This window comes from Anser brachyrhynchus, assembly GCF_964034855.1.
Source record: "Anser brachyrhynchus genome assembly, chromosome: 2".
NCBI lineage: Eukaryota > Metazoa > Chordata > Aves > Anseriformes > Anatidae > Anser > Anser brachyrhynchus.
This window is the reverse complement of record NC_137695.1, coordinates 37705722-37731098: the sequence shown is the minus strand read 5'-3', so window position 1 is coordinate 37731098 and position 25377 is coordinate 37705722. Positions and strand designations below refer to the sequence as shown.

Sequence of the window (25377 nt, the reverse complement as noted above, 5' to 3'; positions counted from 1 at the left end):
TTTTGTGCTTCATCATAAAGAGGGTTACTTTAGACTGCCAGGTAGCTATAGTGAAGAAAAATATTGTAAATAGAATATTCAATACCCTGTTTGTTTGTTTTTTACATGTGTATGCGTGCTAATTCTTGCTAACTCTTTGCTGTGGATACATCTCCCCTTATAGACCATGTATACATCTTAGACTAGTGCCACCCAAGGAATATTTAGAATGTATCCAGAACAAATACACTATTTTTTTCACAGCCACCTTCTTCAGCATAGGCAGATGCTTGCCACACATGACCACTCCTTTCTAACATGGTAGTCCTCATCCTGCTGCAGTGTTTACCACAGTATTCACGTACATCCCTTAAAACACTGTTTGTCAGGACTGAACGAGCATAAAAAACCCTCCCAGTTGTTTGGTAGAAATGAAGTAAGCTGCCCAGTGAACTTCGTGCGTCTGTCTGCATGTGTGGTGTTTTTCTTGGGTTTTGCATTTGTTGTATGTACTTGACTGGAGGTAATGTATTCCTGTGTGGTCTAGATCCAAACTTTTCCCCTGAGTTGTGTGTTATGAATTGGTGGGGACAGAAGGAAGGGGAAAAGTGAAGAAAACCAAGTGGCTATGTGTGTTTCCTAATAAAGAGAAGGATCGTGATAGACTGTTGTGGACTCTATTAGAACCCGGGTATGTGTTGGATTTTTTTCCATTTAGCTATCCAAGTGCTTCGGTACAGTTGTTTGAATTCCAGAGCCGGTACAGTTGTTTGAATTCCAGAGCCGTTCCCTCCAATGCCTCTGCAGAGTCTTTTCCCCTCTCAATACCAGCTAATTATTTTGCAGTTTGTCTCCTAATAGCTAGGATTCCTTCCTTTCTTCCACGCAGCGGCGGGTTGGGTTATGTAACTGGAGACCGACTTTGGCAAATAAATTGTGCCCAGAAGTGAACTGAAGATAGAACTGCTCGAGGGCTCTGTTGTGGCAGCGACGTTCGTCTAGGAAAGGTGTTGGTGGCTTGATAAAATGTCTTTTTCTTTCTTTCTGTTATCATCCAGCTTCATTTTCCTTTTTTACTTTTGCCATATATCATCTTTAACATTAATGACAATCAGTTTAATACTCTGTTAAAGCTGGGTTGGGTCTGTCTGTTTGGCTTCCTAAAGCTAGGCTGTGGTTTGCTCCTACAGTCATGCCTACAGATTACACTCAGGCTGGGCTCTATTAGAGCATTATTCCTAACGCAGCTGATGTCTTGTCCCATAGGGTTATATTTAGGAAGAATCTGAGACGGGTGGCCTTTCATAGCACGAGTTCCTGTGTGCCAATGCTAAGATGATGTACTGATAGCAACCTTTTGCAGGAAGAAAACACAGCTTTTTCAGGAAGAAGATTGTTCTCTGTTCATGTCACAGTTACCAGCTCTCTTGAGTCAGTCAGAGTCTAGATTTAGAAAGTATGTATTGTATTCAACCCTGCAGTTGTAATGTTTTGTGAAGAAAGAGCAAATTGAGTGTGTTCTTTACCTGCTTAAACTGTGGTTCAAAAAGGCTTGCCTTCTTGGGGTGTGCAACTTTTTTTCAGACAAAAATGATTTATGGGAACTTTGATCAACGATATTTTTGGAAGGTGCACTCTCTGAGGCTCCAATTATGGGAAAAATGGAGGAAAAGGGGTTGCATCTCCCTCCCCTTCCCCAAGAGCACTGGAGGAGCTGTGGCTGCTTGTTTCATGAATCAGGCTTAAGTCACTCACATCACATATGTCGAGCCTGATAGAATTTCTGTTATCCATATTGTGAGAGAGAAAGAGAGAACACACATGTATATATATATATATATATACTTCTTATTAATGTTTTTCCTTGGTGCCATCCTGAGCTTTTGAGACTTGGCAGGAAGGAGAATGTTGTGTGATAACTGATACAGTTAGTGTCAGTTAGAACTCTTTATTAGTTCATGGAGAGCATCAACATTTCCTGCTCTTGCTGATTAGGATAACATGGATACTTTGAATTTTGTCCACTTTTCGCAGTTAATTTTAGCTAACTAAATGATTTCAGCATTGCCTTTTATCAGTCAGGATTTGGCTTTTTTTTTTTTTTTAAATGTGGAAGTCCATCACTGTTGTAAACTTGTACCATTTCATTTGTAACCCAAACCTTTTATGATGTATGAGTTTCATAGATAATGAAAATGGAATAATTCATTTCAGCTATCTGTTACCAGTATGATTTTGTTGAGGGAATAGCAGCTCACTCTCAAAGGCTGTACATCTTACTATTGAAATGATTGTTCAAAATCAGAGCAGTATTTCCTCTTTCTTCTAGACCTATCAGGGTAAGATTTCCCACTATGAAAAGGGATCCTTCAGGTAACCCTATATTCAGGCTTTATAACCCGATTGCACTTGATCTTAGCTGAGGGAATCTGATCCTGTCTGGAAGCAGTGTCAGTGTGCCCCTTGCTCTTTGCACACTGAAGCCAAACAAGCGCTGCATTTGGAGGAATCCCAGAATCACACAGATGTCTCTCAATTTTCAAGAGTGCTCACTGCTCCTATTTAAAATAGTGATTGACACATGTGATTAGTGACTTAAACATGAAACACCTGTGTCTTGCTGCTCAGTACGCTTTGTGAGATTATAATAGATTTAAACTATGAAGCTGATTTCTGTATGAGCTGTTGTTTTTTTTCCAACAGAAGATGTAAGACTGGAAAATGAAATCCCACGTGCTGTACTAGGGACTGTAGCAATCAGGATATCCAGGTGCTTTCTGCTCTACATGGTTGGCCATCTAGCACAGCTCTGAATTTAATGGCACTTCTCTATAGCAAGTAACCAAAAATATATATAAATTAGAGCTACTATTTTGCAAAACACCAACACCACCAATGAAACAAAAAAATGGCAACAAAAACATACAACCAATTTTCCCCCCATGTATTACGTAGCAATAAAGCGCTGCCCATAAATCACAGTTTTGTTCCTGGGGCTGGCAAGGCGAGTGATCCGGTAGCACCACCACTGTGCCAGGTAGGAAGAGGAGAGCCAAGTGCTAACTAAGCAAGAGCTAAGTGGATCTGCCTTTGTTATTCTGAGCTGCAGGGCTGCTGCGTGGACAGTGCTGCGGTAGAGGTGTGGGCTCCATTCCCAGCTCTACCAAGTGTGGGTTTGCATAACTTCTTGTTGGTGTTATTTGCATTTTAGGAAAATGTTGCAGAGTTTCCCCCTAGGGTAAGATATGACGTCTTACTTGATTTCCTGTTTTGTTTAGGTTTTTAATTTATTTTATCCTGCATGTCATTGCATATACTGACAGAGAAAGAAAACTGTCTTGTTAGTCTTGTTGCAAGGGTAGTACTGCTCATGCAGCATTGGGATTGGGCACCAGGAGAATTAGAGGTTGCTGAAAATATCAGTTATCTGAGTAATTTAGGAATAAATAATGAAAAGTAAAGTACTTTAAAAAAAAAAAAAGATTCTTTGGCATGATGCTGGTGTTGGTCAAAATCCTAGAGGAGGTTAAATAGAAAAAATAGGGAATAGTTTCCTGGTTTTCATCTTTATACCGATCTCATGGGCTAGACTCTGGGGTAACTGTTTCTTCTCTGGGCTTAACAGTGTGGTGTAGAACAGGGAAGCCTGAATTAGCTCGCTGAAGCATGGAACATTCTATGAAATTTAGTGGAATTTGGTGTTCTGATCATGCAAATAAATTATGTACTGATTTTGGATCTAAAAATCTCTTTTATATATTTTATGTGGGAAACGAAACCACTTTATGCTGTAATTCAGCAATTATTTTGAAGTACCTCTAAATGTATAGAACCTTACATAGGTCTTGCTTAAAATCAGATAAACAAAAAGTCATAATATACAATGAGGGAAAAGTAATCTTTAGGAATTTTTTGTTTTTTATGTTTCTGTTCGTTGTCTTTCTGTAGCCATTTATTTTATCAAAGTAAATGAATAATAAGAGGATCTTTTCTGCTTTTAAAAAAAGCATGCATGCAACCACAATTGTAAATTTTAATTTGACACATCTATGACTCTTAATCTCTTTTGGCATTAATTGCTCTGCATGGATTCTTTGTTATCCCTTTTGTTCTCAGTAGGTTTTGTAACCTAAGTCACATTAGGGTAAGAATTTGCCATTTGAGACATCTGGAAGACATTGCTTAGAGCAGGTTAGTACGTGGCACCCTTCAAACAGTGGCAGTCCTCTGCAATACCGTGTTTCTTGCTTGGGGGTGTCTGGGAAGCCATTGGGAGGCTGTGGAAATAGGTCTGAAAGCAGTGGGGAACACTTGGACTGCTTTGCACAGAAATTTGCATGCGTCAGATAAAAGCAGTAGGGAGACAGGTGTGTGCAATCCATACTCCTTTCCAGTTCAGGGATACTCTGGGCATTGATCAGAATAAAGTTTTGTCATATTTGTGATGTTTTTTTTGTTTGATCACATGGAGCATGCTTGCAGTTCAATCATTTTTCAGGTCAATTCATCCTGTAGCTGCTGTTGTTACAAGGTAAAAGCTTCTGGCAGTCAGAACAAAGCCACCATGGGGCCTTTGTATCTAAACTGATGAGAAGAAATAGTAGTTAAAGCCTAGCATATAATATAGCAAAGCCTAAGCAGGAATGGTGTACCATTTTTGACTCTTCAAGCAGTGTTTTTGAAGAGATGAGAGAGCATGGCTTTACTAACCAGCCTATTTGTCTCAAGCGTGCATCAGACGCAGTGCTGGAACTGTTTTGTCAAGTTCATGCACGCGATGTAGACTGTTTGCATGAAGGGCTTTTTTGCTGGCAGCTGCGGTTGGCAACAAAAACTTGCACTAACGTATTTGGTACTGTGCGGCAGCATCTTATTGTATTCCCTGGCAGCACAGACTGTGCAGGCAGCTCTCTAACTTCTGGTCTGTTGACTTGAATGTCAGGGAAGAATTAACAAAGCATCGAGAAAAAAAAATAACATATTTTGAAAAACACTTTTTTTTTTTTTGAGTTCCTATCTTAATAGTTCAGAGTATGAACTTGCCCTTTCTTTATGGAATGGAAAAATCCCAGATATTATGGATATTTGCGAGTTTGAAGAACTTTACAATATGATGAGAATGTGTGATGAGTTATAACTGAGTTTGGCATTAGTTATTTTAATTAATTTTCATCCTTTGAATTGTTTAGCAGTGACTGGATGCAAGGTTTCGTACAAATAAAATCTGTATATTGAAAAGACAGAGATGTACATCTGTATATGTATACATCTATATAAGTTATACAAGTTATATATAAAATATGTGCATACATTAAAAAAAATAGTTTTTCTAATGCTAGTGGCACTAAACATGCAGTGAACTGAGAGTGAGAGCACGCCTTTGAAATCCCTGTAGGAGGTCAGAGAGGAAATGTTTCTGTATAAGCAAATACTAATAATGAAAACTGAAATAAAAATAAAATAATACTAATAAGGAAAAATCCTCCAATTAAAACACACTATTTAGAAACATTTAGCTTGATTCAATGCAGCAATTCTTGCCTCACCATCTCTATTCAGAGCCCAATTTCAGATTCTGTAGCAGAGAACCTGAAAAATCTTGTATTGGGCAAACGTGGGCCAGTGAGACCTTGCAGAGAGCAGCAGGTGAAGTCAGAATTGGAATAAATCATAAAACAAATAGAATATGCCTTGAGACACTTGCACTGCTAACTGTTCATTGAGTGATTTTTGTTACCCATCTTACTAACAGAAGATATAGCCATCATCTTCAGAAAAGATTTCTGATGAGAATTGAGAGAGCTTTTCCAATTAGTTGGAGGCATTTTAAGCAGTTGATGGCTGTATTTAATTTGGGATGTTTTCACTTTGCATGGGGTATATGCAAATATATTTTTCTTACACTACTTTCTACCATATGTATAATCTCAGAGATTCATGGTAACACGCATCTTCTCAATCTTGTTTGCCCTTGGACTTCCAGTAAAATACAACCATAAAACAAGAGCAAGATGTTTTTCTCCATAAACTTTTGCTTGGACTCCCCTCCAGAGTGCATTTCAATGTACCATATTGCTTTCTGATGCTAGATACTCTCTGTAATAAACTTTCCTAATGTTTCCACCACAAACAGGAACCCTCATTTCCTGTGTGACCAGCCTGATGAGTCATGAGACTCCTGCTTTATGAAGCATTCACTTAATTGAAATTTCCTTACATACGAAGAAATGGTAGGAAAATTCTGTGAAGAATCCTCTTTGTTGAGAGTGTCTGTGGTCCTTTGCAGACAGGAGCGGGTTCTGCCTGCTCAGAGGTGGCAGGCATGCATCAGTACGTAACGTGGCCCTGAAGCGGTTCACTTGCAAGAAGATCTCAGGTTTGTCTCTTAGAATGGCATTATGAGCATAGAACAGGTCAATGTGTGAGATTTTTTAATTAAAAAGATACAAAGCTAGCTTATAACATTTCTTGCCACTGAACATGGCAGAGTTCAGTGAGATTTTTTTTTAAAGTAGATAGTTTAGCACTACCATAGGGGAATATTTGGGGGTTATTTTAGTAAAGAGTTAAGTTCTTCATAACAAGAATATTCATGTTAAGGATCTGAAGGGGATGAGAAGAAACTTTGCTGTAGGGAGTACGGGGAAGCTTTCCCTATAGGAAAGTTTCTTCTACTTCTTAAAGGAACTGCTAAGAAGCTCTTTGTTTCATGGATCTGAAGCATGCTTTAGAGACCTAATTCTTCTGAGTGTTGTGGAAACTTGCGGCAAGTTGTGTCTGTATACTGTTAAGAGTATCCACCAGCTGCTCAAAGATTTAACTTTGCAATATAGTAGTTATTTACTGTTACTTAACTTTATTACAGTTGTAGGTTTCCTGTTCGTTAGTGTGGAATGTTTTTCAAGCATGTCATCTGTAATGAATAATCAGATCGCTTATTTCCTTTCAATGTGGCTTAGAGAGTGAATCATGTTTTTCAGCCTCAATATAAACTGCGTCCACATGGTGTTGAGTTCCTCTTCTGCTGCAGAAACATATTCAGAATGTTTTAAATACGAAGCTGTCTAATTAGGCCTCTTCCTTCAGAATCAGAACCCTTAAGGACAGAACCTCGCTAGTCCAAAGAGAAATAAACCTTTGCTTTATGTTGGCAACGCTGTTTTTAGTCTACGCAAATGAGATTTTCAAAAGAATTGAATTATCACTTTTATTGGAGGAATATAAACAAACCTCCAACAGAGTTACAGGATAATCTGACTAATGTCAACAGATTGCTGCTTGGCACGGTGCATTCTGTGGATGGTAGCTCTCAAAAGGTACTGCTGCACAGGTTAGGACTTTCTTTTTAAATGAAAAATATGTTTACAAATAAAAAGAAATATTCTTTAGAGACTTAGTAAGAATTAATAAGAGAATTAATGTTAGTGTGGTGTACTACTCACACTAATATATTCTGCTTCTCATCAGGTCTAGTAAGCTTGCCTAGCACTATGCTAATGTGGTTATAATGTTTGCTAAACTGGGCAAACAAGCTTCGATATCTACATGGCAGTGCTTCTACCCTATTGGTTGTACTCTCTATTTGTTTTACAGTAATTGGGGATTTGACAGACAAGTTTTGTTCTGGTCATTGTTATTCTTTAAACATTGAGAAATTGGCATTGATTTAGAGAGCCATGAATAATTAGATCAAATTCAAATGCATTTCAAGAATCCTGTGTTTGAATCTCCACTGTGATTCTTGTTAGTGATAATGATTTTATAGATAATGTCTGATTTGTCATAGTACTTTTAGTGATTGTAACCTTACTAAAGTTTGTAGCCTTCAGAGAGTATTGGAAGTTTTGCATTTCCTGCTGCTTTTACAAAACAAACTTACAGCAAGGTCTTGAATAGTTCCAGCTAACTGGGGTTACTCCTGGAACTCGCTGTGCCTGTCATGCACAGGGCTGGTATGTGAGAACAGAACATCCCTACTCAAAGAGCAGAGAGAAGAAAAAAAACTCTGTAGACTTAATGTGTATTAGCATCCGACATCGACACAGTTCTTAAAGAATGCATTGCTGGTAATAGCAAGAGAGGATTTGAATTTACTGGTTATTTATAGTAACTTTCCAGGAGAAAACTCTGTACGTATATGCAGAGTACCTTTGAACAAAAACAATTTTCTCTGCTCTGTAAGTGGTTGAAGCTGCCTCACATACTAGTGGAATATCTAATGAACCGTCAGTAATCGGTCCCTTAAATCTACTCCAGCAAAGGTTGGATGTATATCAAAAACTTGAAGGAGAAAGTGTCATTTTCTTGCTGCGCTTAGTGGGGAGGGCTATCCCAGAAATGCCTGGGGAGGAGGGTTCCTGTGGGGCTGTCAGGAGGCAGCCAGGCCTGGGGAGCCTCACACTGGTGTCAGGTCGGAGGGCAAGGGAACTGGATGTTCCCTTTGAAATGAGGCTGAAGAGCATGTCCAAAGTTCACATATGGGGTCTCTATGTTCTTTTTTTCAGTCTTTAATAAGGTCCTATTTGATTACAATCCTTCCTAATTGTGGTTTTCATCCCCTTTGAGGGATGGGGCATCCCAGCTTCTCCGAGCAGCCTGCTCCAGTGCCTCACCTCCCTCAGAGTGAACAGTTTCTTCCTCATGTCTAACCCAAACCTACCCTCTCTTATCTTAAAGCTGTTACCCCTTGTCCTTTCCCTATACTCCTGGACAAAGAGTCCCTCCCCAGCTTTCCTGTAGGCCCCCTTCAGGTAGTGGAAGGCCGCTATAAGGTCTTCCCAGAGCCTTCTCTTTTCCAGGCTGAACAACCCCAATTCCCTCAGCCTGTCTTCATGCGAGAGGTTCTCCAGCCCTTTGATCACCCTCGTGGCCTTGTCCCGGACTCACCCTAACAGGTCGTACTTCAGATGAGATACATCCTGTGTTTACAATTTAACTTTGTATTGGCTGAGTTTGTCTGAGTGTTATAAGCTACCTTGAGCCAGTATTCAGGGGTAGTGCAGGGGTCTCTTGCCAGAGGGACTTTGCCCGTCACTGCTAGGTGACTTTACTTGACAAAGCCGTTTAACTTAGCATGCACAAGCAAAATGTCATAACTTACTCTGAGAAGAGGTATTAACGGTGAACATGCAACCTGAAAATCACGTTTTTTTTGTCACCAGGACAATGCAGTTAGCGAGGTGAAGACCTGATTTACATCAGACGCGTACAGGGTTGTCATGCTAACGTTGGCCTTTGCAATGAAAAAGGCAGAAAACCCAGCTTTTCTGAACAAAAGTGTCATTGGCCTGGACATAATGTGGTGGATTTAAACTGGGATGGAGATGTGCATACCTTACCTAGTGTGGTGTGATCTTTCCCTGGAGCATAAACAGAGACTGTATTGTACTGTTTTCTCTCTTGGCATATTTTCTTATTTGTGTCCTCAAATATTACAGATAGATTACAGGGTGAGATGAGGCATTCACTATCCCTTACTCAGCCTGCTGTATGAGCACAGGCTCTGTTACATAATGTTCTTCACAAAGACTCTGTTCTCATGATGGAAATTCCATCTTTTTCACATACTGCTTTATTTTTTTTCAAAACCAGTTCGAGTTTTATTGTATTTTATTGTATCTTTCTTACCAGCAACTACAGTCCAATTAAGAGCTGGTAATTTTTTTCCACTATACATTCCAGGTAGATGTTTGCAAATAATATATTTAGCATTTGGGAAGGGGAAAGCCAAGGAAAAGTATTTTGTCATGAGATTGTCATGTGTTTTTTAAACAAACAAAAAAAACCACATAGTTTTGAACTCTTTAGACGTTTGTGTTTTGGGGGGTGGTTTTTAATTTCAATGTTGTTTTTTTATTTTTAATTTTTTTTGTAATCATCTAATATTTTAACAAACAGTCTGGGCCATAAGAGTTGCTCTGTTTTAATCCCTGATTTAATCCCAAATGTCTCAGCTGTACCATTAGATCAAGTTCACCTTAGCAAAGGGAGAGAATAGCTCTTTATTCATTCCATGTATTGAGCAAGAATTTACTGGCAGTTTTTAGTGTTGAATGGGACCAAATTCTTGATGGTTGAAACTCAAAGTGAAAGGTTTTGTGAAGGGCTCACAAAACCTGTTCAAAGGTCTTTATTTGATACCCAAATGGATGGTTGACTTCACTCACAACAAATTCTAGCTTTTATAATTTGGGCAAAAGAAGTTATGTGTACAATTTTATAGAATAGAGACCTAGGTTCAGCTTTTCCTATGAGCTGCGCTTGTTCCACAAATGAGTTTGAAAACCTAAGTGGCAAGAATTACAAAAGTGACGGGAGCATTACAAAACCTGCATGGAACATGCAGGTGAAGGCGTATGAGAAGTTGCATATTTCCAAAAAGCACTCTGACTTAGTGCTTTCAAAACACAAAAATTATAGAGAGGCATTTTTGTGATGAATTGCTCGTAAGTGGAAAGATAGGGAGATGTTTGTTGTTTTCAAAATGTGTCTCCTGAAATACTTGAATATAAGTCAGTATTTTTGCTTTAATAAATAAAGATGTCTACCAGAAAACTCCTAAGCCCTTTTGTCCTCATGTGTTGCTAATGATAATTTTTGACCTTTAGGAGTAATAAATTAAAAAAAAAAAAAAAAGAAAAGAAAAACAAAAAGCCTCCTTTTGTTGTTGGTAGACAGGAATAAGCCAAGTGAAAAAGAAATGCTGTATTCCACAAAATTTATGCTGTTTTCTTAATAACATTTTTGTGAAGATTTATTAAATACTTCAAAAAGGCCTTCTTGAAAACAAGGCATGTTCATGAGCTGAATCTCAGTTTTTAAATGTCTTAACCACATTAAACTATTTTTTGGGAGTTTATTTAAACAAGAAATTTTTACTCTTGTGTTCTGACCGAGAGTTTAGCTGGCCGTGGTGTCCTGCTATCGTAATCATAGATCAGGTTGAATCTTAATAGCTCTTCTTTATGCAAGACAGGACTCGCTTTTTTTTTGTGTGTGTTACCTTTGATGCCTCTGCTGTACAGTCACGTTTGAACCGTTTTGTGTCATCAGATCAGTTTAATGCTTCTGATGTAAAGCATGTAACATTTGAAGAGTAGGTTTTTTGAAAAGATGTCCAAAATACCGTTACTTAACAATATTGTTCTGAACTTCAGAACTAACTGGATCTGAGCTACCTTGCACTTTTGAAAAAGGAATTTTTAATAAGAGATGGTTGAATATAAATGAATGTTCCAATATAACATATATGAACGCCTGAATGTTTTTTTCTTCACAAACCTAGTTTTAGTGATTCCTACCAGGTTATTCTTACTGTGCAGATGCTTTGGAAAAGAACCAGACTTTGAATGCACATTTTTGTTTATCAGATTTTGTGAATGAATTGTGTGTAATGGTTTGGTGAGGATAGGTTTTTTGATTAGATTTGTTATTTGAGTGAAATAAAATAATCCTTAGCTGAATGGGAAGTAAACTATTTTTCATGCATTTTTAGTGCTGCTCTGTGAACTTGTACTTCAAATTCAGTTCCAGAAGTTCCATTAAAAAATGCCTGGGGGCATTAGGTTAAATGAGGATTTATCTGGGATTGCAGAGTATGTCCGGACAGCAAAGCCATGCAACATGAGTTCTTTTCCCCCATCTCTCATTTGTCTTTGTATCCTTGTGATGTGGAATGGGGCGTAGAAAGCAGCGTAGATCTTCTTGTAGATAAAGGTAAAACCCAAATGTTTGACCAACACTTTTTCTTTAAGAGTTCAGTTACACTTCAGGTTTTGTGCAAGGGAACAAACATGATAGCCTGATCTGTTCCAGTAGCCAGAAAAAAAGGGGATGGCCATTCTGATACAAAGTGCGTTGCAGTCGATCACTGTTGTTACAGTCTCTAAGACTAGAGAGTTTAGAGTGCCTTTATACTTTTTTTCCCTGAAACTCAACACATCAGGCACTTCAGTGTCTCAGGGAAGGAGATTTCCTGACCCATGTCCATCCGTTGTTGTTCTCATCTCTGATTTGAGAGATGAGGCCTCATGCATGTCCACCAGAGCATACATCATGGCAGCCTCCTCATGGCCTGCTGGCGCTGGCACACCAGCCTCACGTCGCACCTTTGAGACTTTGGAAATGCCCAGCTCTGCCTGTGTTCTGTGGGGAGACCTTCGTGAAGAAAGTACTGGTACCTGCTGCCACCAGCCTCTGCTGCCCAGGCATGGGTCAGGCCATTTCCAGAGCTACCTACCTAAAAGTTGTTTTCCTCGTGGAGGAAGTGTGGTGGATGCAGCCAAAATATTTCTGTAGCCCAAATTCTTAGCCTTTTATCACTTCCATTAGTGACTAAATCAGAATAGATCAGGTCAATTTCTGTAACTTTTAATGCCGCTCAGTGTAGGTTTGTCCCTTTTTCACCCAATTGGCCAGGCCCAAGGTAAGCCTTCGTTCTGCTTCTGAAATTTGTCCACCTACAAAACCCAAGCAGCTCTTTGGATTATCCATTTACAGTTGCTGAGTTGTTGATTTTGATTAGGAAATCAAATATTGGAGCATTAATGTCTTCCTGGCAATTATGTACCTAATAGTTTTTTCTTCGAGCAGCCTAAGAGTACTGTGCATGCCAGTTACTTTGTGTGACTGTAGATCCATTAAAAATTACCCGTTTATGTGATTTTTTTCTTGTTCAGAACATTGTGAGCTTATGTTCTTGAGGAACATGCGTTCATAGGGTGAAACTTGCATGTTTTTTATAAACTTCTGATATTTCCTAAAATTGTGGTTTTGTGACCTTTTTTCCAGGTTGCTTCGTAGCTCTCTTCTATCGTAATCTCTTTTTTTCCTATTGTATAACTACCACTGCCATCTAATTTTTTAGGGACTTCCCAAGCAACAGTGGCAAACACAAGATAAATGATTTAGTGGTTTACTCCACAGTGAGCCAGTTTTTGATTATTATCTAGAACCAAGTCAAAGAGCATGCATTATTAAATTGATATTGAAGATCTTAACTAGGAAGAACACCAGGTTTTGACAGATTACAACTGAAGCAATCCTCCTTGCTATTACTAAAGACATTTATTTTCCCCTACAAGATAAGGTCTCTAGAGCATCTGATTATTGCTAATGTAATGAACAAAAGGGTAAGATTCCTCTTCAAATTTTGTGATTGCTTAGAAGTCAAGATTTGCTCTGTCCTAAGAGATGGCGTAAAGAGGATATGTCCTGAAATGTACTACTTAGTGATAAAGCCAGATTATAGAAAAATTAGAATTGGGTTTTCAGAAATGTACCTTTTGAATGAAATACAAGTGTTTATGAAAATAGTACCGTGAGCTAATTGTTCAAGCAATTAATGGAGTTTGTATGGCAAATCTAGTCTTTTCACACTATGATGGTATCTATCACCTGGCTTCAAACAATACTTTATGGTTAGCTATGTAATGCATATGATTCTTGTGGCTAACATAAAGTAGTATGCTTTCATCCTGTTTTTAAGCATGCAGAAGGCAGACCTTTATTGTAGCTTGTTAGGCATTCTCACTGTATTGAAGCTACATTTTAAGTTTGAAATACGAGGAGAAAATATAGTTCTGCTTCTAAAAATGCTGTTAGCCAAAATCAGTTAGAAAATTATTTTTATGACAATGTCAAGTTTTGTATTCTAACTGCAATATCAATGTCAGAATAATTTAAGGAATGGTATTTTGAAAACTGAGTTAAGAAATACTGAAAAAATCCAAAGAAATAGCAGATAAATTACATTTAGGTTAGGGATAGGAAATTAAGTTACTTGTCACAGATTTGTAAGTTTTGAAAACCTAATACTTAATCTTTTTCTTCTATTTTCAGTTGACAATATTTGTCAGCTGACTAATTTTCAAGTTCTAGTGAGTTATTTTCAGTTGACAATATTTGTCAGCTGACTAATTTTCAAGTTCTAGTGAGTTATTTGTTTTTAAGGTACCACTTTGTTGTTGGACATGCTCCCAAAGAGTTAGTGGCCCCGATTACAGATTTATGCACCTAAACTAAGCTTTGTGTAGTTTAAAGTTCAAACATAAAAGCCAAATACAGGGTGTTCTTTTTTGGGTGGAGGAACAAAAGGTTATTTAAAATAGAGTTATTCTGCCTTACAAAATGATGGTCAAAAAGCTGTATTTGACAAAATTTGCAAATATAATATAGTGTCCTAGTGAATCTCAAGTGCAGCACTGGTGACTTGGCACTGGTAAGAGACCCCTGTGGTACTTGACACTATCAAACAATTGCAGATATTTTGTAACTGTGTTCTTAAACATTATCTGTGGACCTAGGAGTTAGCTCAAGCCATACTGGTTGAGTAGACCCCTCTCACTAACCTAATGGGAGTTACTGTTGGTCATTTGCTGAGACAGAACCCACACAGGGATAAATTGTATCTCAAATGATACTTCTTTAAAACAACAACAACAAACAAGTGTATTTGAATGCTGCCTATTTAATTTAGCCTTAGATTTGTCCATTGTTTTGCTCCCTTAAGTACCTATTGAAACAGCCAAAGTCTACTATTTTACATGACACAAAGGAGGCATTACCCTTGTTCCAGGTTTGTTGAAGACAAGGGGAGTTATAAAGAAGTTCTTAACACTGCTGTTCTTGTCATTTTATCCCAGATTTGGTTTTAATGAGGTCATTTTAGGAGTTCCTCATGCTGTAATCCACATCGAAACTCCTGTGTAGATAAAATGTTTGAGAACCTTGGGAAGTAGAAGGAAGTACTACAAATGGAATGATTATATGTTTTTATGTAACTTAATCCAAAGGTGCATAAAAATATGATAATGGGAGAGTTTTGTGACATAGAATCGTCATTCTGAACATTGATTCCTTAAGGAGATTTTTTATTGCTTTTTAGTTTGACAGTATTGACCAATATCAGGAATTAAAGTTTGGAGTGGAGGAATATAGAACCACAGAATCATTAAGGCTGAAAAGGGCCTCCAAGATCATCTGGTCCAACCGTCCCCCTACCACCAATGTCACCCACTAAACCATGTCCCTAAGCACCACGTCCAACCTTTCCTTGAACACCCCCAGGGACGGTGACTCCACCAGGTCCCTGGGCAACCCGTCCCAATGCCTGACTGCTCTTTCTGAGAAGAAATGTCTCCTCATTTCCAACCTGAACCTCCCCTGGTGCAACTTGAGGCCGTTCCCTCTAGTCCTGTCACTGGTTACCTGTGAGAAAGAGGCTGACCCCCAGCTCCCCACACCTTCCTTTCAGGTAGCTGTAGAGAGCAATGAGGTCTCCCCTGAGCCTCCTCCAGACCAAACAACCCCAGCTGCCTCAGCCGCTCCTCACAGGACTTGTGCTCCAGGCCCTTCACCAGCTTCGTAGCCCTGCTCTGGACATGCTCCAGGGCCTCGATGTCCTTCTTGTAGTGAGGGGCCCAAAACTGAACACAGTACTCGAGGTGCGGCCTCACCAAAGCTGAGTACAGGAGACAATCACCTCCCTAGTCCTGCTGGCTACACTATTTCTGATGTAAGCCAGGATGCTGCTGGCCTTCTTGACCACCTGGACATGCTACTGGCTCATGTTCAGGCGAGTGTCAACCAACAACCAATTAAAATATAAGTTTATAGTTTCTACTGTGGGACAGGAACTTTTATGTACAAAACTCCTTTTTTGAAATGTTTGTTTTAGTGTCTTTTAGGTTGAAACAGAAGCAACAGTAGGGCAGTTGTGGGCTGTTGTTTACATTAGTATGATGTATCAGTGCTACAAATGCCTGCTTACAAAGTTGCTTCTTAAAACTAAAATCTTGATTAGTTTTATCCACTGTAATGCTCTCAAAGGTTTTCTTTTTGTATTTGCTGAAGAAAGTTGTTCATCAAATGATTAGTCTTTTTAAATAAAAGTAGTTGATCTGTATAGCAGTATTTTAATAGCATACAAAAAAACACAAAATTTCTTTAATTTTATCCTGATTTCATTTATTAAAATTCACTTCAAGTGGAACAGGACTAGAATTTTCTTTTTAAAGGAAGCTGACTTGTGCATACTAATGAAAGCTTGCTGAAGGCAGATTTTCTGATTTTGTAAGAGGGTCTAAAAATCAGGTCTTTACTAAAATAAAAACTTTCCCACACGAAAGTTAATTTGTTAATTAAAAAAAAAAAGTCACAGCTGTGAAACTAGGGGAAAAGTCAGGGCTTCTGCTAAAGCAAGCTCAGCCTGCAGAATACTTGCCGTAGACCCAGACCCTGCCTGGGTTTGGGGACAGTTGAAATACCAGGCTCTGGAGCTGGCCCAGGAGATGACGAGCTGGGAGCACCCCAGCAGAACTAGGAGTCGAGTTTTTAGTGTTTTCAAACAGTGCTGCCACAGAGCAGCAAACTTGAAATATTTGCATGACTGGGAACACGTAGCTTGGAAACATGGGAGCACTCGAGTGAAAACATATCTGAGCTGTTTTCATGTTTGTGCCTTGGTGGCTTCAGAATGCTCAACTGTTCCCATTATCAGAGGTTGGATTTGGGGGAAAGGGGACTGGAATTTATCAGAAATTTGAATCATCAATGTTTCAGAAAAATATATTTGGGATTTAGTGGTTGGCATTTCTCTAAACAAAAACAGCTCATTTCTCTCCCATTTTATTCAAATCAGACAGGTTACTTTTATGACTTCTGTCACTACGATGTTGAAAACAAAAAAAAAGGCAACCTCACACCAAATGTGGTGAAAATTTTAATAAGACGTTTTGTCCTTTAAGTGAGGTATGTGGCTTTTGCTGGAATTCTTGAGAGAAACAATACTTCTCTATGGAATACCTTCTCTACAGAAGGATATATTCATGACCCATCTTGTTTCCTCTAGTTCTGCAATGAAGTTGCAGACAGTAAAATACTGTACTCATTTTTTGGTTGAAAGGTCTGCATTTATTAAACTGTGGGCTATATTTCTTAAACTGTGGGTAATTTGATAATTTAGCATTAGCAAAGAGGCTTAAATGAGGTTGCAAATTATTAGCTAGCTGTACTAGCTTAACATCTGCAGATTGGAGGAACAAAGACTGCTTTTAATTGCTGGCTACTGTTTCGTTAATTTTTCCCTTGTGCTTCCTTTTTTTTTAATCTCTCTGGATGAAAGATGTCTTTTTCTTTTTTTGTCATATTTTGTAACCTGCAGTTGAGACATCCTGGCATGACGTGGTGTTAATGATAAGTAAGTAGTATTGATTCTGATTCAGGGTCAGGAGTGTACTGCTCAGTTTTGAATTACTTGTGTGTAATTCAGAAAATGTAGTTAGGAAACATTGATAATATGGTGAATGTGTAATCTGGACATTTTCTGAGCAGGGACAAAATGGTGAAGATAGTTTAGGAGGAATTTTCTTCTTGCATGCTGCTAGTCCTGTTAACCCTCATGCAGAAATTCAGTGATTAAGGTGATTTTGGCAAGGGAGAGGAAGTTTCTTCCCAAAAATGTCATTTAAAATGTGCATTAAATTTACCATAGTTGTCAACAACAGTTGAATTAATAGAAATGTCATGCTGCTTCTCATCTTGATTCTTCCTCCCTTGCCCTCACAGTGTACTTGACACTCTACTAGAAAGATCTGGAAATCTAGACAGAGCTTAAGCCAGGATGCTTGTGGTGATCAGTTTCTTTTGTAATTTTTCAGCAGCCTTACCCCAAAGAGTAAATTGGATGATTCTTGTTTATTTCTATCATTCAGTATGACCTGAAAATGATCTTATTTTTCTGTCTAAACTATAAGCTGGTGAAGGGAAATTGACACCAATGCTGCAAGTTTTGAGAAATATTTTGTGCCAGTCTTTCATAAGTGAATGTTATCTTCATCAACAAACATTGTGCATGCCTAAATTCTCTTGTGCCTAAATACTCATGCCTAAACACTCGTGCCTTCAGGACACTAGATCAGCCTGAACTAAACAACAGTGCTGAGTGTTTCCTGCAAAATGAACTGCATCTCTACCTCCTCTTTGCTCACCTGCAGTAAACAAAACAGGTGAAATTTCAGTATTTCTGCTTCTGCTCACTCCCGTTTCTTTTCTATTTTGAGAATAGCTGCTGAAATTAACCTTAAACTGTCCAAAGAAAATGTTTCTCACTAATTGTTGCACATGGAGTTGAAGCATTTTTTTTTAACTGTGTAGGACAGTCTCAAGTTCATGTTTCTGGAGACAAGTGAATGGTGACTTCTAACTGATGGGTTTATCTTCAGGTGCAATGAGTATCTGTCAATCCATGTATGTCAGGAGAACATGCTAGCTGACAGGAGGTGTGTAACAGAGCTCCTTAGGGAGGAGCGTGCTTGTCTCAACAAATGTGGCTAACATCTTTAGAGTAACGATGTTTTCTAAAATGTAGAATGTACAGTATTTGGAAGATGCACTTTTATGCAGTGTTTTTTCATTACTCATGCAGAATGCTAAAACATACTTTTTTGTTTTAAATAAAACCTTTTTTCCCCCCTCTTACCACAGGATAATGAGAAAAGGACCCCTTTACATGCTGCTGCCTATCTGGGAGATGCAGAAATTATTGAACTACTTATTTTATCTGGTATGTTCTGTTCCTGTTAATGGAAAAAAATTACCTCTATGCACATCCAAAGAAATATTTATGTACATCTTAGTTTATGTAGTTTTTATTGAGATATTTAATGTACTAGAAACTAAAGAAACTTATATTGAAATTTTGGTTTCCACTTTTATCAGTGTTACGATACTATGTAGTTGTGCTCTAAAGTATTTTTTGTAGAAAGCTATCTCAGTTTTATCTCTTTTTATTTGTAGCTTGATCAGCTTTAGGTAGTTCAATGCTAGTTTAAAGAAGTAATAATGTATATGTTATAGATAGATGTTAGCAGCATTGTTTTGGTCTTAAATTGGCCTTCAGAAAAATGATTAAAGCGAATGCAGAAGATGGAATCCAAAGTTGGTGACAATGTTATTATTCTTAATAATCTTTTGCTGTAGGCTTAAATGAACAAAATGTAGATACAATCAGCTGAGATTTTAAAAATTGTTTGTCTTATTTTCTGTTTATTTGTACTGAGACAAAGGGCAAGTTCTCTAAGACAGTTCATTTTAGTCTTAAAAAAAAAAGGGGGGGTGGGGGGGGAAGAGAACCAAGAAACCAAACCAAAACCTGAAAGCAGAAATTCATTACTGAGGTACTGAGTTGATTGTCTTTGATCTTAGACAAACCTACCCATCAGATGGCTTGAGGTTAAATTCATGATATGGAACTGCTTTAAGGTTAGATAGAAGGATGAAAGCTCGTCACAGTCCCATGACGGTACACAATACTTGTGCAGAGGTGGCTATTTTTCCCTGCTCATTGCAACCTTTAATAGCAAATTTTCCTTTAAGGAAATGTCGCTGTAAAGATATAGGAGTCACTTCCAGATTTTCAATTGAAATTGCCAGGCACGATTTAATTTGTTTATAATTTACCAAAATATAATATTTCCAGTTTATATTACATGTAGTTATATATATGATTATAATTTATATCACATTATGTACATCTATGTGTATTTGCCATGGAAATATTCCATAATGAAATTTTTTTGGACCATGTCAGAAAAAATTGCCCAGAAAATTTCAACTGTATTTCTGAGAAGGTGGGTCAGAAAAGCATGCTGTTTGTCCCTGTCCAGAGGAAAAAAAAAAAAGTCGTGGTGACTCTTAAGAATATAGAATGACCCTTTTCTTCTGAAAAGGGATCGGGGACTTGGCAGAGAGATTTCTTTTTGTTTGGGTTTTCACAGTAATGAAAAAAAAAAAAGCCAAATTACAAACTTTGTAAAGTTGTAGTCAGCTGCCTCTGGGACTGAAGCTTCTGACTGGTTTGGGTGAACTGAGTCCAGTTCCCAGAACTGTGACTGAAAAGAAAATCCCTCTCTCCTTCTCTCAGGCAAAGGGCTAATGAAAGGAGAAACATCCTTATTCAGATACTAATGCAGCAAGACCCCGACTGGATGATGGTAGTAGAAGAAAGGTTAGTCATGCTATTTGGCCACATAGCCTGGGAATAAGTGTAAGAAAAACTGGAGAACAAAGGAGGGAAGTGAAGAACTAAGAGTTAAGACTGTACAACTAGTCCCAAGTTGAATTGGTGCATGGAGGAGAGGATGCAGGGTGCTGCTGTGTCTGGAGATTGTTCAGGAAGACTGGGAGGCATTGATACATCTCAGATGAACTGTAGGTAATGAAAATCACGATTTACTTAAAACAGCGTATTACAAAACAACATCTTAAATAGCTGTAGAGTCACACGCTTTGAATGCTGTGGAATGTCTCCGCAATATCAGCCTAACCTGGCTGTGCTTCTGCATTAAGCTGCGGACTTGAATTACGTATTTGGGGCTTTCTGTGGAAGCAGTGCCTCATGAATTGCACGAGGAGGGGCTGCTCTGGGAATGAATCAGGGTGGTACAGTGAAGGAGGCACATGTGCCAGTTATTGCTGCATTTGTAAGTGAATGAAGAGGGGCATTAATTGCAGGATGAGAGAGTGATGTCTGCATGGTAAGGCTGCTCAATATGAAAGGCGCTGTGCTTGGGCTTTGATCTATCTATTTCCCGTTTGCAATCTGGGATTTTAGGCAAGCAGCTTAAACCAGACTCTTTTTAAAAAGTAGTCACTAATTTAGTCTTCATTTCTGAATGCGGGATTTGAGATCTTGTAGTTTGTGGAGTGTGAGTGCTTACAGCTGTATCTGAAGAACTGCACCAGCTACTTCTCTGAGAGATTGGGTCTAGGTCCCTCAGTGCACAAGCCAAGATTTTTCTTCTGACTTCCATCTCTTAATTGGAATTTAATTGGAACCACTTAACAGATCTTATTCTCTCCATTTCCTAAAGATACAGAAAATTAATCTGTTGTGATTCAGCTGGAGATCAAATCTGCCCTTGGGGACAGATTTAGGTTACATTTTTATAATACATGAATGTTAAGGAGCAAATAAAGTACATCTGTTACCACAGTAAAGTTTGAAGCAAGTTTGCCATGTTGCAAGGCCTCTTTTTGAACAAAGAGTAGGTAGTTAAATTAATACCTATGAATAGCAATCTCCTTTGTGCAGTCAATTTGGATGTAAACATTGTGTGGCTCATAATTGACCCATTGTAATATATTTGCACAGGGGATTGAATTAAGCATTGTGGACTGCTTTCATACTGGCATTTCTCACCATGCAAGAGCTTGACTTTGCAACTCGTAATGTCTTCTGATGTAGTTTTGCTGGTATGTTTAGGAACCATTTTGAAGTTACACTGCTAAGCAAGCTATTCTCAACTTTTTTATTCTTCCTTCCAATTGATCATCAGAACTGCCAAAGTCAATATTAATCTTTCCACTACTCAGTGGCTCTTATCTGACTCTTTCTCGTCATCCACTATTCTTAGTTAAAGCATGCATTGTACATTACCTAGACATAGATTTTTAAATTTTTATTGGAGTTTCCCTTGTGTCCCTCTCAGTGGGTCCACATTGCTTTCAAGTAAGCATTTTGAATCATAAATTGCTGTTACAATATCTTTATATCACTTTACTGTAGACCTAAGCAACCCATATAGTGTTTATGAAGATGAAACTCATTGAACCTATTTGCAGACTTCTAGGAAGTAAGTCTTCAGTCTTACAAGCATATTCATTTTGGTTTTGAATTCTTGAGTGAGTTATTTTCCCACCAGCCTTCGGGGTTGCTCTGTGACCTCTTCTCTTGGAGGTTTTTGGCTGGGCAAGGATCATGAAGGTGACAGTTTGTGAACAGTAAAAAAAAAATTGATTTGGTGGCTCCTGTCTGGGGCTTGACATTTAGATTTTTTTGTTTGACTGATTTTTGTTTTCTAATCTTGAGGCAGCGCTTCAGTGAGTTTACTAATAAACTTGTCCCCTAAAGATGTGAATGTTTTACAAGAAAATTCTCTTAACACTATGCTCTCTTGAAGTCTGGATGTTCGAATCGTCTCTCTTCTTTAGATTGCAGTTAGATACACTATTAACATTACCTAAATTTGTTAGATAAGGAGGTGAACAGTAAATATGAGGCATAAAGATGCTTGTTTATAGTTTACAGAATGGTGGAACAAAAGATCATATGGAACAAAAGATCACTTAAAATTTTAGAAGCGTTTTTTTTTTCATATTACGCTGTAAAGGGTCATAACATCCATCGAAGTTGTATTATTACAGTGTGTAATGCGCAACTTGGTGTCCTGATACAAAAGTATATCTATTTACTTCGCTTAATTGCATTGAATTTAATTGTGTAAATACTTGATGACAAACTACTGAGAAGTTGAAAAGCAACATAATTTAGACTTGTGTAAGTGGATGTCAAGATCCAACTTTTTGTTCTTTCAAAGAAGTCCTGATAAAGACTCAAACTCTTCTTTCAGCTAAGTCCTGCAGGGGACTGTTATGATGGGGCTTATTCTGTTTTAAAAATCTTCTTTTTTTCTTTTTTTTTGTCCCAAACTCTTTTTTTTAAAATGCTATCAGAGTAGTTCCTGCAGGCAGGTGAGATGTGAGGAGCAGGATGGATTAGTATTAGTATGATCCCAGATTGTGTTCCCTTGATTAGTAACTTTTTTCATGTTTTCTTTAACATAACATGCAGACTGTTATTGCTTTCACTGAAATTAGCGTACTTCATGAAAAGAAACATGAGCTATGTTGTTTAGTTTCAAGTAGGATTAGTTACTGTTATTGCATTGATACTTAACACTAACATAACACATTTCTGTTTGTTTAACCCCAAATTTTCACTGCATGGAGCTCAGCATACATAAATGTGTGGTCTAAATCTCATAAAGGTTTGGAAGCCTGCAAGTACTTGTTGTGCTTTCTTCTGGGTCAGCTGTACTGTGTAATAATCGTCCTGATACTGGAAAACTATCATTAATGTAACAACACAGACTTTGCAGGGTAGCAAAGACCCTCCAACATTGCTCCACTCAAGCTGGGTTTCTTTCAGCTAATTCTCAAGCCATGCAAGTATTAAAAGTCCGTGCAATGACAATCAAACAGTTGAGCTGTTGAAAGGCTATCGCTGCAAAAATATCAGTGGAATGAAGCTTCCTTTGTTTGGGTTGCAAACGTCCCCACGTGCAAAGGCCTGTGGTTTCACTGGCACTCGTTTTACACTGGCTGTATCTTTTGTTCGCTTCCTCTTCCTTCCTTCAACAATGTGAGCAACAGTTTTCTTTTTAGAGCCGTCTTCACTGCCCTCTGGCAGCAGTTGCTGTGTAGAAGGTAGCTGAAGGAAGCAGCTCTAACTTTTTATGAGAGAGACCAACTCTCATAATTTATGAAAAAGTACAAATGTTCATTAGCTCAGGGAGTCTGAGAAACTTGTGCTGCTCTTGGAAGCTCTAGGATTTAATGTCTGAGAGGTGGCAACAACTATTTAGGCAAGAGAAATTCTGGAGGATAACTTTGACTTGATTGTGCTTATCTTCCAGTATTTCTCCTTTTTTTTTTTTTTTTTGGTAACAATAAAAATAAAAGTAGATGTTGAAGAATAATTGTGGCTGATCAAAAGACATTCCAGTCCTATCCCTCTCAATTTTTATAGATTATACTATACTATAGATTTATACTATTATAGATCCCCTATTACACATTTAGCTTCTACGTAGGTAGAAGCTGTCTCTCAAAGTCTTATGATTTTTGCAGCAATAATTTTCCAAGTTTCCAGTTTTTCAATAGGAAGTTAACTTATATTTCAGTAATTGTTCAAATCATCATCTGAAGTCATCTTCTACTTTACAAGTTTTTTTCTGCATCTCTCCTTGAATATTCATGTGTTTTTCTAGCTGAGAAGTTTTTTTTCATCTGTTCATTCCACTGCAACAATTTCTGCCTGCTGCTTTTAAGTATTTCCATGGTCCTAGATAAAAAGTGGATCAGTCTAAAAGGAAAAACCTTCCCAAACTAATACAAGTCCTCAGGAAAATAGTTAAATAGAATCTAATCACAGTGTGGACCATTGGTTATTCTTAGTGATTTGTACCTGGGAACTTCCTAATTCTGCAAAGGTGATTCCTAGAAGCACTCCAATATTCTAGATGTTAACCAAGTTTGTTGTTAGCTTTTTTAAATATAGTCTAAAGATCTTATTTACATCATTTACTCTTAAATAAACATGTTTTCAGAGTTTCGAATACTGAACAGTAGGTGTCTATTGTATATGCAAGTGAAAACAGTTTTGCTTTATTTGCTTATATTATGATATTGTACAATTACCGGCACATCTTGTGCAATAATAAGGGGAAATGTTGTACTTGACAGCCTAAAAATACAGACTACAAACAGGCAGAATGGTGGAAGGCAATTCAATACTTAAAGTTAGTACTGTGGGCTAAACGCTGTAGTACTTCTTCTAAAGAAATTTACAAATTGGAAGAATTCTGGTGTTGAGTAGCAGGCAGGGATTGTCATGGCAAGCTAGCAATATTTCTTATGGAAGGAGAACAGAGGTGAAGTGGATGAAATATAGCTGCATATAGTTGTATGGGACTTTATGGATGAAGAGAGAGGTGTGTGACTGTTTCTTGTAGCATTTTCTGCCCGGTCAACTGTCCATTGCCTGGACAGGGAAGAAGGGTTGAGATGATAGCTCCTACTCAAATGTAAGGATATTGAAACCAGTGAAGTAGCAACTGGATCACAGAACCATATGTCTGGGTATTGGGGGACATATGGATGTGGCCTGATATAATTAAAGTTTTCAAAAATCATTTGATAAATTGATGCATGTATTGAGTTCAATACATATCTCTTGGAAAATAGATTTGCTAAAAGTAAACACAGGTGGGCTTTTCAGAAGCTACTGTACTAGATATATTAAACAAAATATGTCTTCGTCAGTCTCGTACGTGCAACTTTGCAAAATGAGATTTAATATTCAAGGATGTAAGAAGAATTTGTAACACTTCTCTCCGCAGTTTGAAGAGCAAAAATCTTCCTTTCAAATTTGCCTGCATTTGTAAACTTTCTAGGTTGTACTAGCAAAGTTGTTGATGAAGGGAAGGCTTTGCTTAATATTTCAGCTGAGTACACCAACATGGAAGGATATGTTGGTTTGTTTGAAAGGTGCGGTTTTAGGAGAGCATCATTCAAACACTCAGTTTTTAAGTTCAAGCAAAGATTATGGTTTTTCATGCCCAGTATTATATTAGAGATCTCTGGCAAGCCCCCAACTCCTTTTCCTGCAAGCTCTGCAGCATTAAAAGAATTAAAATACAAAAAATAAAAATAAAAATTGCATTAAGTAAAGATTGAGCAGTTTTAATAAACGTGTCAACTATTAATGCAGGACATAATCGTAGGGCCTTAGAGGAAAACAAAATAGTGTTAAGGGGTTTAAATGCTGAGGGAAGATAC

The 25377-nt window shown here is 37.9% G+C and overlaps 1 protein-coding gene across 5 annotated transcripts in view; it reads left to right on the top strand.

Moving 5' to 3' along the window:
* The window catches only part of ANKRD28 (ankyrin repeat domain 28), a gene marked incomplete at its 3' end in the record, with an annotated part of 119436 nt that overhangs the window by 45173 nt on the left and 48886 nt on the right, over positions 1 to 25377 (top strand). For 3 of the 5 annotated variants that reach the window (XM_080579657.1, XM_080579656.1, XM_080579660.1), the window contains exon 3: positions 18463 to 18541. The exons of 1 other annotated variant lie outside the window; for it this stretch is intronic. In XM_080579657.1, coding sequence (XP_080435783.1) covers positions 18463 to 18541 — 79 coding nt within the window. Of the gene's footprint in view, positions 1 to 18462; positions 18542 to 19097; positions 19985 to 25377 lie in introns of those variants that run through there. One more of the 5 variants, XM_080579659.1, reaches the window with a different exon arrangement.